Source organism: Pristiophorus japonicus, chromosome 4 (assembly GCF_044704955.1).
Source record: "Pristiophorus japonicus isolate sPriJap1 chromosome 4, sPriJap1.hap1, whole genome shotgun sequence".
NCBI classification, from domain to species: Eukaryota; Metazoa; Chordata; class Chondrichthyes; family Pristiophoridae; genus Pristiophorus; species Pristiophorus japonicus.
The window spans coordinates 310,066,162-310,079,793 of NC_091980.1; the positions used below are offsets into that span (position 1 = coordinate 310,066,162).

Here is a 13,632-nt window from a genome sequence, read left to right on the forward strand (position 1 = left end):
TTTTAAGGAGCGTCTTGAAGGAGGATAGAGAGATAGCAAGGTGGAGAGGTTTAGGAAGAGAGTTACAGAACTTGTGTAAAATATCTAAATCTCTGGCATTACATTTGTTTGGAATTATAACAAACAATTTGGAATAGTTTATTAAAAACACACACATGCACATCTATCAGCAGTCATAAGAACATAAGAAATAGGAGCAGGAGTAGGCCATACAGCCCCTCGAGCCTGCTCTGACATTTAATATGATCATGGCTGATCCGATCATGGACTCAGGTCCACTTCCCCGCCCGCACCCATAACTCCTTATTTCCTTATCGGTTGACAGCTATCCTACGGATCTACATAATTACAACAGATACAATGATGTTACAATAATGATTTATAAAGTTAGCAGAACAATGGTATGTACTACTTGCCAAAAACTTAACGTGAATAGAGTGGCTAATGTACGGCCATTATCAAACCATTGTGATACAGGAAGGAACACTTGCCTCAAAGTATGAATTTTTAAGCGTATTTGTGATTTAATGTCTCTCTAATGCTACAGTACTCAGGTTCTTTTCACTTGTGCATTTATAATTTATTGTTGGATCTCTACTTTCCTGGTACAGGGTACAAGTGTTTGCTATTTCAAGGATCCCCGAGCTGAAGCTTTGCCCTGCTCAATTCAGGATTTACAAAGTATTTACACCACAGAAACCAGCCATTTGTCCCAACAGGTCCATGCCGGTGTTTCTGCTCCACACATCTCACCCCATCAACTTCAGTTACATGGATAGACTGGAGAAGCTAGGGTTGATCTCCTTAGAGCAGAGGAGATTTGATCGAGGTGTTCAAAATCATGAGGGGTCTGGACAGAGTAGAGAGAGAGAAACTGTTCCCATTAGTGGAAGGGTCAAGAACCAGAGGACACAGATTTAAGGTGATTGGCAAAAGAACCAAAGGCGACATGAGGAAAAACTTTTTTATGCAATGAGTGGTTAGGATCTGGAATGCACGGCCTGAAAGGGTACTTAAGGAAGTGGCCCTAGAAATAGTGGATGCATTGGGGATCATTTTCCAACAGTCTATCGACTCTGGATCGTTTCCTATGGATTGGAGGGTGACTAAATGTAACACCACTTTTTATGAAGGGAGGAAGAGAGAAGGCAGGTAATTATAGACCGGTTAGCCTGACATCAGTAGTGGGGAAAATGTTGGAGTCAATTATTAAAGATGAAATAGCAGCACATTTGGAAAGCAGTGACAGGATCGGTCCAAGTCAGCATGGATTTATGAAAGGGAAATCCTGCTTGACAAATCTTCTGGAATTTTCTGAGGATGTAACTAGTAGAGTGGACAAGGGAGAACCAGTGGATGTGGTGTTTTTGGACTTTCAAAAGGCTTTTGACAAGGTCCCACACAAGAGATTGGTGTGCAAAATCAAAGCACATGGTATTGGGGGTAATGTACTGACGTGAATGGAGAACTGGTTGGCAGACAGGAAGCAGAGAGTCGGGATAAACAGGTCCTTGTCAGAATGGCAGGCAGTGACTAGTGGGATGCCACAGGGCTCAGTGCTGGTACCCCAGCTCTTTACAATATACATTAATGATTTAGATGAGGGAATTGAGTGTAATATCTCCAAGTCTGCAGATGACACTAAGCTGGGTGGCAGAGTGAGCTGTAAGGAGGACGCTAAAAGGCTGCAGGGTGACTTGGACAGGTTAGGTGAGTGGGCAAACGCATGGCAGATGCAGTATAATGTGGATAAATGTGAGGTTATCCACTTTGGTGGCAAAAACACGAGGGCAGAATATTATCTGAATGGCACGTGATTAGGAAAAGGGGAGGTGCAACGAGACCTGGATGTCATGGTACATCAGTCATTGAAAGTTGGCATGCAGGTACAGCAGGCGGTGAAGAAGGCAAATGGTATGTTGGCCTTCATAGCTAGGGGATTTGAGCATAGCAGCAGGGAAGTCTTACTGCAGTTGTACAGGGCCTTAGTGAGGCCTCACCTGGAATATTGTGTTCAGTTTTGGTCTCCTAATCTGAGGAAGGATGTTCTTGCTATTGAGGGAGTGCCGCGAAGACTGATTCCCGGGATTGCAGGACTGACATATGAGGAGAGACGGGGCCTGTATTCACTGGAGTTTAGAAGGATGAGAGGGAATCTCATAGAAACATATAAGATTCTGACGGGACTGGACAAGTTAGATGCAGGACGAATGTTCCCGATGTTGGAGAAGTCCAGAACCAGAGGACACAGTCTAAGGATAAGAGGTGAACCATTTAGGACTGAGATGAGGAGAAATTTCTTCACTCAGAGAGTTGTTAACCTGTGAAATTCCCTGCCGCAGAGAGTTGTTGATGCCAGTTCATTGGATATATTCAAGAGGGAGTTGGATATGGCCCTTACGGCTAAAGGGATCAAGGGGTATGGAGCGAACGCAGGAAAGGGGTATTGAGGTGAATGATCAGCCATGATCTTATTGAATGGCGGTGCAGGCTCGAAGGGCCAAATGGCTTACTCCTGCACCTATTTTCTATGTTTCAAATGAGGCAGACTCAATGGTGGCTTTCAAAAGGGAGTTGGGTAAGTACCTGAAGGAAAATAAATTGCAGGGCTATGGGGAAAGGGCGGGGGAGTGGGACTGGCTGAGGTGCTCTTGCAGAGAGCCGGCACGGGCTCGATGGGCCGAATGGCCTCCTTCTGTGCTGTAACCATTCTATGATTCTAACTGATGCCTTTGCAAGCACCCAACTTTCCCCCACTTGGCCTCGGAGTTCTAAGGGAGGCTACAAGTGCTACAGGAGCTTCGAACAGAAGTGCTGTGAAAGAATATGGTTGCTGCCGGCCTCAATCGGTGTTGGAGGTTCCACGACTGCCGCTGATAGACTTGTGCCTGATACCCACTGCAGGAGGCCAGAAATCAGCCATTTCCCACCCAGTCCAATAGCTGAAATCCCAGGAAGGACGGGGAGAAGCAGGCTTGGTTTTATCTGAATGCACACACCAGGGATAACAGGTATGCGCACTGCCAATTTACTTAACAAACAGTCTAATTGCTGTTTATGCAGCCATCTGCACTCAGAGACAAATGGAATGAATTGATGATGTCAGGCGTGGTAAGTCTAAGTTATTCACATGCTCACTCTCTTCTGAAGCTCAAGTGAACGGAATGCAGCCGGTTCGGAGGGAGGCGGGGTGGGGGAGCAACTTCCTCTGTTAAATATTTACATGATGAAACAGCTAGCTTAAGTGTTCAGCCCCCGGGGGAGCTAACGCTGATAAAAAGACAGAGCCGCGAATGTCAGCAGCACAGACGCACAGCTGTTTCTCCGCTGAGGTTAGTTTAAACATAACCCGGGGGGCGCGGGAGGGGAGGGGGCAGACCAGCTCCCGCACCGGGTTCTGAAGGTTCTAGGGAAAGAAGCTCAGGCAAAGTCTCACTGTGAAGCTCTGCACACGGTAAGAGTCTGGTGCTCTAGTTTGTAACCTGTGTGTTGCACGTTGCCTTGTGGTTGGTCTTATTGAAACGTATAAGATTCCAAGGCTGCTTGACAGGGTAGAGGATGTTTCCCCTCATTGGGGAATCTAGAACTAGGGGGGATAGTTTCAGAATAAGGGGTCGCCCATTTAAAACGGAAATGAAGAGGAATTTCTTCTCTCAGAGGGTTGTGAATCTTTGGAATTCTCTACCCCAGAGGCTGGTCCATTGAACATATTTAAGGTGGAGCTAGACAGATTTTTAAATGATAAGGGAGTCAAGGGTTATTGGGAGCGGGCAGGGAAGTGGAGTTGAGGCCAAGATGAGATCAGCCATGATCTTATTAAATGGCGGAGCAGGCTCGAGGAGCCAAATGACCTACTCCTGCTCCTATTTCTGATCTTCTTCTGTGGCAGAGTTTGGGGCGATCGATAACTGTGATTGGCACCGCAGGGTAACCCTTGCTAAGCGGCAGAGCGATGCTCCGGGAGATCACGGGTCTGTGTGACCCGATGGATGAGCCCGTCTCCGCCAGTGCCTCTCGCAACACCTGCCCTTCCCGGCACAGTGCGCAGGCAGATATCCAGCAGGTCCGTACAAGAAAGGTCAAGTGCCTGTCGCAATATCCCAGCAAGGCTTGGGCGACAGCAGTAAAGAGAGACAGAAGTGGATAACTTGCTGGGAGTGCAAAGTGTCAACCTCTGAGAGAGAAGTCACGGCAGGTTAACAACTTGGGTTGTGACAGTGGATTCTGAGCCCAAACGTTAAGCTGTCGGTGTGCAATGTAGACATTGTGCGATAGTGTCAAAGTGTCGGCTGTGGCTAACTAAGTGGGTAACACTCTCGCCTCGGAGTCAGAAGGTTGTGGGTTCGATTCTCACAAATGTAGACTCACACTCCAGTGCAGTACTGAGGGAGTGCTGCACTGTCGGAGGTGCCATATTGAGACGTTAAACGGATGCCCCATCTGCTCTTTAAGGTGGATGTAAAAGATCCCACGGCCACTATTTTGAAAAAAGCAGTAGAGTAATCCCTGGTGGTGTAGACAATATTTATCCCTCAATCAACATCACAAAAACAGATTATCTGGTCATTATCACATTGCTGTTTGTGGGAGCTTGCTGTGCGTAAATTGGCTGCCGCGTTTCCCACATTGCAACAGTGACTACACTTTGAAAAGTACTTCATTGGCTGTAAAGCACTTTGAGATGCCCTGAGGTCGTGAAAGGCGCTATATAATTGCAAGTCTTTCTTTCTGTCTCCTGTCTTTAATGTACAGAAGGATCAGTTATCAGTACAGTTTAACTTTCTATCAGACCTTCCATTCCCAATTCTTGCCTTCTTTATTTTAAAATCTTCATTAAGCCTGAAGTTCACTTCTTTTTTGGTAGTATTTTTAATGACTTTTGGATGCTTGACATAAGGTGGCCCTACAATATCCATTACAGCGGCAGGATTTACTCAGGAGCAGATGAAAGAAAGACCTACTTTTCATGACCACAGGACATCCCAAAGCACTGTTACAGACAATGAAGTACTTTTGCATCGTAGTCACTGTTGTAATGTGGGAAACGTAGCAGCCAATTTGTGCACAGCAAGCTCCCACAAACAGCAGTGTGATGATGACCAAATATTCTGCACTTGTTATATTGACTGAGGGATAAATATTCACCAGGATACCGGGGAGAACTCCCCTGCTCTTCTTTCAAATAGTGCCATGGGATCTTTTACGTCTTCCCGAGAGGTTTAACGTCTCATCTGAAAGGCGGCACCTCCAACAACGCAGCACTCCCGCAGCACTGCACTGGGAGTGTCAGCCTAGACTGTGTGCTCAAGTCCCTGGAGTGGGACTTGAACCCATGACCTTCTGACTCCGAGGTGAGAGAGTGCTGCCCATTGAGCCACAGCTGACACCTAAATGTAAAAGTTTTGTTTAAGAAAGAAACGTCATTCCACCAAATTGGAAGAGATTGAAGGAACCTGCAAAATAGTTACTTAAATCAAATTAAATTCAACATAAGTATTCGGAACAGGAGTAGGCCATATGGCCCCTCGAGCCTGCTCCACCATTAAATGGGCCTGGAAATCCCGGCCTGCCCCGGGTCCATACGGGGTGAGTATGAGGTGCGTATGGACTGTGTACGAACTGTGTACGGGGACCCGGGAAGGCATCGCAAAAGCCGTTTTTTGGCGGGCAATGCACACGCGCCAAAAACCGACTTTTCTGATCTGTCAAGTGCTGGCTTGACAGATCCACGCATCTCGAGGAGAAGGACCTTCCCACGGCAGAGATTGGGCTATTTGCCCATCTCTGGCCATGCGAATGTCCTTAAAACTCTGGTGCCTGGTAAAAGCAGGCACACAGCCTACTTTTTACCAGCGTAAGAGTTTTAAAACATATAAAAAACACATCAAAATAAAATTTTAAAACACATTTTTACATTAAAAACCCTACGGACTAAAGTAAGTTTATTTTAAACCCTAATTACAAAATATTTTAAAAACCCAAAAATATATTTTTTTCTACTACATTTATGAACTTTAATTTAAATGAATGTTAAATATGTGAGTTTTTAAATGTTTTTATTTGTGTTTGGGTGTTTGGCCGGGGGTTGGGTTGGTGGGTGGCGGTTTCTCATTCATAATAATGAGTACTCCAACTGACGGCGTTCCCATTATTATGATGGAGAATACTGTACCTTGATTGGCTGTCCAGTGCCCTGTGACTCCAGCTTCTCCCTCCGCATTTCCGAGACGTGAACGTGCTCCGATGTGCAGGGAAAGGAGGCCTCAGACCAGGATCGCTGGAGGGTGCAGGAGCAAAAGGTAGGCGCCGATCTTGTTCCGTATTTTCAGGCGAGTGCCCGCGGGAAGCCCAGCACCGGGATTTCAGGCCCAATAGGTTCACAGCTGATCTTCGACCTCAACTCCACTTTCCCGCCCAATTCCCATATCCCTTGATTCTGCCTAGTGTACAAAAATCTATCGATCTCAGCCTTGAATATACTCAGAGACTCAGCATCCACAGCGCTCTGGGGCAGAGAATTCCAAAGATTAAAAAACCCTTTGAGTGAAGAAATTCCTCCTCATCTCTGTCTTAAATAGCCGACCCCTTATCCTGAGACTATGCCCCCTAGTTCTAGACTCTCCAGCCCGGAGGAAACAACCTCTCAGCATCTACCTTGTCAATCTATCTCAGACTCGTGTTTGTTCCAATGAGATCACCTCTCACTCTTCTAAATTCCAGAGAGTATGGGCCGAATCTACTCAATTTCTCCTCACAGGAAAACCCTCTCATCCCAGGAAGGCAAATGGAATGTTGGCCTTTATTGCTCGGGGGGTAGAGTATAAAAGCAGAGAGGTCCTGCTCCAACTGTACAGTGTATTGGTGAGGCTACACCTGGAGTATGCGTACAGTTTTGGTCTTCGTATTTAAGGAAGGATATACTTGCATTGGAGACTGTTCAGAGAAGGTTCACTAGGTTGATTCTGGAGATGAGGGGGTTGAATTATGAGGATAGGTTGAGTAGGTTGGGCCTATACACATTGGAGTTCAGAAGAATGACAGGTGATCTTATTGAAACTTATAAGATAATGAGGGGGCTCGACAAGGTGGATGCAGAGAGGATATTTCCACTCATAGGAGAAACTAAAACTAGGGGACATAGTCTCAGAATAAGGGGCCCCCCAGTTAAAAGTGAGATGAGGAGGAATTTCTTCTCTCAGAGGGTTGTAAATCTGTGGAATTCTCTGCCACAGAGAGCTGTGGAAGCTGGGTCATTGAATATATTTAAGATAGAGATAGACAGATGTTTGAGCGATAAGGGAGTAAAGGGTTATGGGAAGCAGTCAGGGAAGTGGAGCTGAGTCCATGATCAGATCAGCCATGATCTTATTGAATGGCGGAGCAGGCTCGAGGAGCCAAATGGCCTGCACCTGCTCCTATTTCTTATGTTCTTATGAATCACTCTAGTGAATCTCTGTTCCACTGCCTCCAAGGCAAGTATATCTTTCCTCAGATAAGGAAACCAAAACTGTGCTCAGTGCTCCAGGTGTGGTCTCACCAAAGCCTTGTACAATTGTAGCAAGACTTTCTTTATCTTATATGCCTCTTGTAATGTTATAAACAGTAAGGTCCCACACAGCTTGCTTCTATGTTCCTATGTACCACTGTTCCTATGTGTCTATGTTCCCAAGTATAGTATCAATAAGATAAATGACCAGATAATCTGTTTTGGTGCTATTGGTTGAGGGATAAATATTGGCCAGGACACCGGAGAGAACTCCCCTGCTCTTCTTCGCTGGATCTTTTATATTCACCTGAGAGGGCAGAAGGGGCCTCAGATTAAAAACATAGAAACATAGAAAATAGGTGCAGGAGTAGGCCATTCGGCCCTTCGAGCCTGCACCACCATTCAATAAGATCATGGCTGATCATTCAATTCAGTACCCCTTTCCTGCTTTCTCTCCATACCCCTTGATCCCTTTAGCTGTAAGGGTCATATCTAACTCCCTCTTGAATATATCCAATGAACTGGCATCTACAACTGTCTGCGGTAGGTAATTCCACAGGTTAACAACTCTCTGATTGAAGAAGTTTCTCCTCATCTTAGTCCTAAATGGCTTACCCCTTATCCTTAGACTGTGTCCTCTGGTTCTGGACTTCCCCAACATCGGGAACATTCTTCCTGCATCTAACTTGTCCAGTCCCGTCAGAATTTTATATGAGATCCCCTCTCATCCTTCGAACTCCAGTGAATACAGGCCCAGTCGATCCAGTCTCTCCTCACATGTCAGTCCAGCCATCCCGGGAATCAGTCTGGTGAACCTTCACTGCACTCCCTCAATAGCAAGAACGTCCTTCTGCAGATTAGGAGACCAAAACTGAACACACTGTTCCAGGTGAGGCCTCACCAAGGCCTATACAACTGCAGTAAGACCTCTCTGCTCCTATACTCAAATCCCCTAGCTATGAAGCCAACATGCTATGAAGGTCAACATACTATTTGCCTTCTTCACCACCTGCTGTACCTGCATGCCAGCTTTCAATGTACCATGACACCCAGGTCTCGTTGCACCTCCCCTTTTCCTAATTTGCCGCCATTCAGATAATATTCTACCTTCGTGTTTTTGCCCCCAAAGTGGATAACTTCACACTTATCCACATTATACTGCATCTGCCATGCATTTGCCCACTCACCTAACCTGTCCAAGTCACCCTGCAGCCTTTTAGCATCCACCTCATAGCTCACACTGCCACCCAATTTAGTGTCATCTGCAAACTTGGAGATATTACACTCAATTCCTTCAACTAAATCATTAATGTATATTGTAAATAGCTGGGGTCCCAGCACTGAGCCCTGCGGCACCCCACTAGTCACTGTCTGCCATTCTGAAAAGGACCTGTTTATCCCGACTCTCTGCTTCCTGTCTACCAACGAGTTCTCTATCCACGTCAGTACATTACCCACAATACCATGTGCTTTGATTTTGCACACCAATCTCTTGTGTGGGACCTTGTCAAAAGCCTTTGAAAGTCCAAATACACCACATCCGCTGGTTCTCCCTTGTCCACTCTACTAGTTACATCCTCAAAAAATTCCAGAAGATTTGTCAAGCATGATTTCCCTTTCAGAAATCAATGCTAACTTGGAACGATCCTATCTCTGCTTCCAAATGCGCTGCTATTTCATCTTTAATAATTGATTCCAACATTTTCCCCACTACTGATGTCAGGCTAACCGCTCTATAATTACCCATGTTCTCTCTCCCTCCCTTTTTAAAAAGTGGTGTTACATTAGCTACCCTCCAGTCCATAGGAACTGATCCAGAGTCGATAGACTGTTGGAAAATGATCACCAATGCATTCACTATTTCTAGGGCCACTTCCTTAAGTACTCTGGGATGCAGATTATCAGGCCCCAGGGATTTTTCGGCCTTCAATCCCATCAATTTCCCTATCACAATTCCTCACCTAATAAGGATTTCCTTCAGTTTCTCCTTTTCACTAGACCCTCAGTCCCCTAGTATTTCCGGAAGCTTATTTGTGTCTTCCTTCGTGAAGACAGAACCAAAATATTTGTTCAACAGGTCTGCCATTTCTTTGTTCCCCATTATAAATTCACCTGAATCTGACTGCAAGGGACCTACGTTTGCCTTCACTAATCATTTCCTCTTCACATATCTATAGAAGCTTTTGCAGTCAGTTTTTATGTTCCCAGCAAGCTTCCACTCATACTCTATTTTCCCCCTCCTAATTAAACCCTTTGTCCTCCTCTGTTGAATTTTAAATTTCTCCCAGTTCTCAGGTTTATTGCTTTTTCTGGCCAATTGATATGCCTCTTCCTTGGATTTAACACTATCCTTAATTTCCCATGTTAGCCACGGTTGAGCCACCTTTCCCGTTTTATTTTTACTCCAGACAGGGATGTACAATTGTTGAAGTTCATCCATGTGATCTTTAAATGTTTGCCATTGCCTATCCACCGTCAACCCTTTAAGCATCATTTGCCAGTCTATTCTACTCAATTCACGTCTCATACCGTCGAAGTTACCGTCTCATCTGAAAGACGGCACCTCCGATAGTGTGGCACTCCCTCAGCACTGCACTGGGAGTGTCAGCCTGGATTATGTGCTCAAGTCACTGGAGTGGACCTTGAACCACAACCTAACTGGCTCAGAGGTGACAGTGCTATCAATGAGCCACGGCTGACACCTATGTGGCTAATTATCTATGTCGCTCTGTGCTTACATTTCTATGTTCTTGTCACCATTATGTGTCCTTGACACAAACTGTAACCTTAATGCCATATGTTTCCTTGCTAACAGCGTCCTAATGATTGACAACACAACACAGAACCATTCCCTGATGGCATCTCCCAATCTCAGCACCGTCGACAGCTTCAACAGTTCACATCATTGCCCTGACGACCTTTTCTGGGACTGGCTCTTCACCTTTCAGCCAATTTACATAATGGTGGTGTGCATCACCGGTCTTGTCGGAAACATCTTTGTCCTGATGGTCATGTGTTTACACAAAAGCCGTTGCACGGTGCCGGAGATCTACCTGGGGAACCTGGCCGGTGCTGACTTGCTCCTCCTCGCTTGCCTCCCCTTCTGGGCCACCAACATTGCCCGGCGCTTTGACTGGCCCTTTGGCGACTTCCTCTGCCATTGTGTCAACTCGGTGATTTACATAAACCTTTACAGCAGTGTCTACTTCCTGGTGATGGTCAGCATCGACCGCTACCTAGCTCTAGTGAAAGTCTTAGCCCACGGCAGAATGCGGACACTCTCCTGTGCCAAAATCAACTGCTTCTTCATCTGGGTCCTCAGCTTGCTGATGATCAGCCCCGCCATCGTATTCCGAAGAGTGGTCTACATGCCAGAGTTGAACATCTCCGCCTGTGTGCTCAGCTATCCCCACCCAGCCTGGAAAGTGAAGGTGGACACGATGCTGATAGTCATTGTCTTCCTGGTACCTGCCGGCATCATCACCACCTGCACCTGCAAGATCCTGAAGGTGCTGAGGAACAACCAGATGCAACGCTTCAAGCAAGTGGACAGGGAGAGCAAGGCAGCCAACCTGGTCCTCATTGTCCTCTTGGTCTTCGTCATCTGCTGGATACCCTTCCAGCTCCTCCGCTTCTTCAGCATTTTCCAGTACGCAGGTTTACTGTCGAGCTGCACCTGGAGAAAGCTGATCGAGAACGGCAATCAGATCACAACCTTCCTGGGATGCACCAACAGCTGCATCAACCCCGTACTCTACGTCATTGTGGGGAAGCAATTCAGGAAAAAGGCAAAGGAGCTGTACGTCCAATCCATCGGCAGTAGGAAGTCATCGATGAACTTCAGTGCCTTCTTCTCGACCAAGGTTACAGAAATGGGCGAAGAGCAGAATGGGGGGGCAAGCATGAAGAGAGCCCTCTCCTACCCTGACATAAGTGGCCTGCCCTCCCACACCTGATGGGGTGACACTGTTTGTTGTGATATTTATTCTTCCTGTGGCTGATGGGAAGTTCTGTTGGACAATGCATGTACATTTTGTTAATCAAAACAAAAGTAATAAAATGTAACAGACACATCAGTGAGGTTCCCAGGGTCTGTCCCCCAACTGTGCCGAGTTAACTGGTCTCAGCGAGGCCATCAGGAGGGGCGCTAGCATATCCCTCAGTGCCCTTGGGCTAGGAAGGAAACTGTTAGCAAAGGAGCTGCCTATCGCCATCCCACGATTCCTAGTGCAAGGTGCCCGTGCTGGACATCAAACAAGGACACGATTGAGCTCGGCCGTCACGATGCCCCCCCCATGGTTCATTGGCCTGTTGACGCTTGGCTCACAACAGATTGCCAAGATACTGCTGGGTCATTGATGCTAATGGAACTACGCACAGCTCCGGGAGAGAGGGAGAGAGAAAAATGGGGTCATGTGGGAAGGGAAGATTTTCTATTAATAATGGGTAATGGAAAAAGATGTCAGCTGTGGCTCAGTGGGTCGCACTCTCATCTCTGAGTCAGAAGGTTGTGGTTCAAGTCCCACTCCAGAGACTTGAGCACAAAAATCTAGGCTCAGACTCCGGTGCAGTGCTGAGGGAGCGCCGCACTGTTGGAGGTGCCGTCTTTCAGATGAGACATTAAACTGAGTCTGCTCTCTCAGGTGGCTGCAAAAGATCCCACGGCCACTCTTTCGAAAAAGAGCAGGGGAGTTATCCCCGGTGTCCTGGCCGATATTTATCCCTCAATCAACATAACAAAAGCAGATTTTCTGGTCATTATCACATTGCTGTTTGTGGGAGCTTGCTGTGCACAATTTTGGTTGCAGTGTTTCCCACATTACAGCAGTGAATACACTTTGAAAAGTACTTCATTGGCTGTAAAGCGCTTTGAGACGTCTGGTGGTCATGAAAGGTACTATGTAAATACAAATCTTTCTTTAAGATATGGTGTAAATATAATGTTTAATACAGACAACTTGGAACGGAATGTAAAGTATTTAACCATTACCTAATCATTGTACACACGAGAGGGAGAGAGAAGAAGAGGGAGAGGGCGACATCTTGGTGAAAAAGTATTCATTGGGTCATAAAATCAGACAGCGCAGAAGGAGGCCCATCATGCCTGTGTTAGACATCTGAAAGAGTGATATAATTCATCTCCCTCCCCTGCACTTTCTCCATAATCTGGCAAAATACATTCATTTTCTGTACAATCTGGTGGCAAAATCGAAGACTTTGATCCGAGGAAAATGTGGGAAATTATTCCGGAAGCCGTAATTTATAAAGTGCCTTTTGGCGAGTAAAACATTCCAAGGCCTTTCACAGGAATGTTAACGGAAAAAAAAAATTGACACTGAACCACATAAGGATACATTGGGACAGGTGATAGTTGGCTTTTGAGGAGTGTCTTAAAGGAGAGAGAGGTGGAGAGGTTTAGGGAGGTGGAATAGAGCTCGATCTAGTGTACTACTGTGGTAATGCAACTATTTGATGTATATAATAAAAGGATCATATGACAAGTTCACATGACAAGTTCCTGTGGAGCCATCTTGTGTTTGTGTGTGTTTGTGATATTATAAAGAATATATCACATTGGCGAATGAGGATGGGATAATTGGATTCCCTTGCTGTATTTTTTGTTGGTGGATGTTCCAGCCAACCAACAGAGAGGCTTGGAGAGGTTCTTTGTTTTGCAGCAGAGCTAAATATCCAAGGTAAATTTCAAGCAGACTTGTTGAACTGCCAGAATCCAGATGGCCGCGCCGATGGGAATAATAGGGTGGTTGTGTGAGGTCCATGGTGACCGAGAGACTTTCAGAGCATATGTGGAGCGGCTAGAAATGTTTTTCACCGCAAATAGTATCGGCAAAGCCTCCGATGATGAAAACTGTAACCGGTTGGTGTTAGAAAGAAAATGGACTATTTTACATAAGAAACAAAATAAGAAATAGAAGCAAGAGCAGGCCATTTGGCCCCTCGAGCCTGCTCCGCCATTCAATAAGATCATGGCTGATCTGATCATGGACTCAGCTCCACTTCCCTGCCCACTCCCCATAATCCTTCACTCCCTTATCGCTCAAAAATCTGCCGATCTCCACCTTAAATATATTCAATGACCCAGCCTCCACAGTTCTTTCGGGCAGAGAATTCCACAGACTTACAAA

At 46.0% G+C, this 13,632-nt stretch overlaps 1 protein-coding gene across 1 annotated transcript; it reads left to right on the plus strand.

Moving 5' to 3' along the window:
* The first annotated feature begins 10,308 nt into the window (after positions 1-10,308).
* On the plus strand, positions 10,309-11,442 carry LOC139262800 (B2 bradykinin receptor-like). The gene has a single exon (XM_070877952.1). The coding sequence runs from the start codon at positions 10,309-10,311 to the stop codon at positions 11,440-11,442; it is 1,134 nt and encodes a 377-aa protein (XP_070734053.1).
* Positions 11,443-13,632: the final 2,190 nt, after the last annotated feature.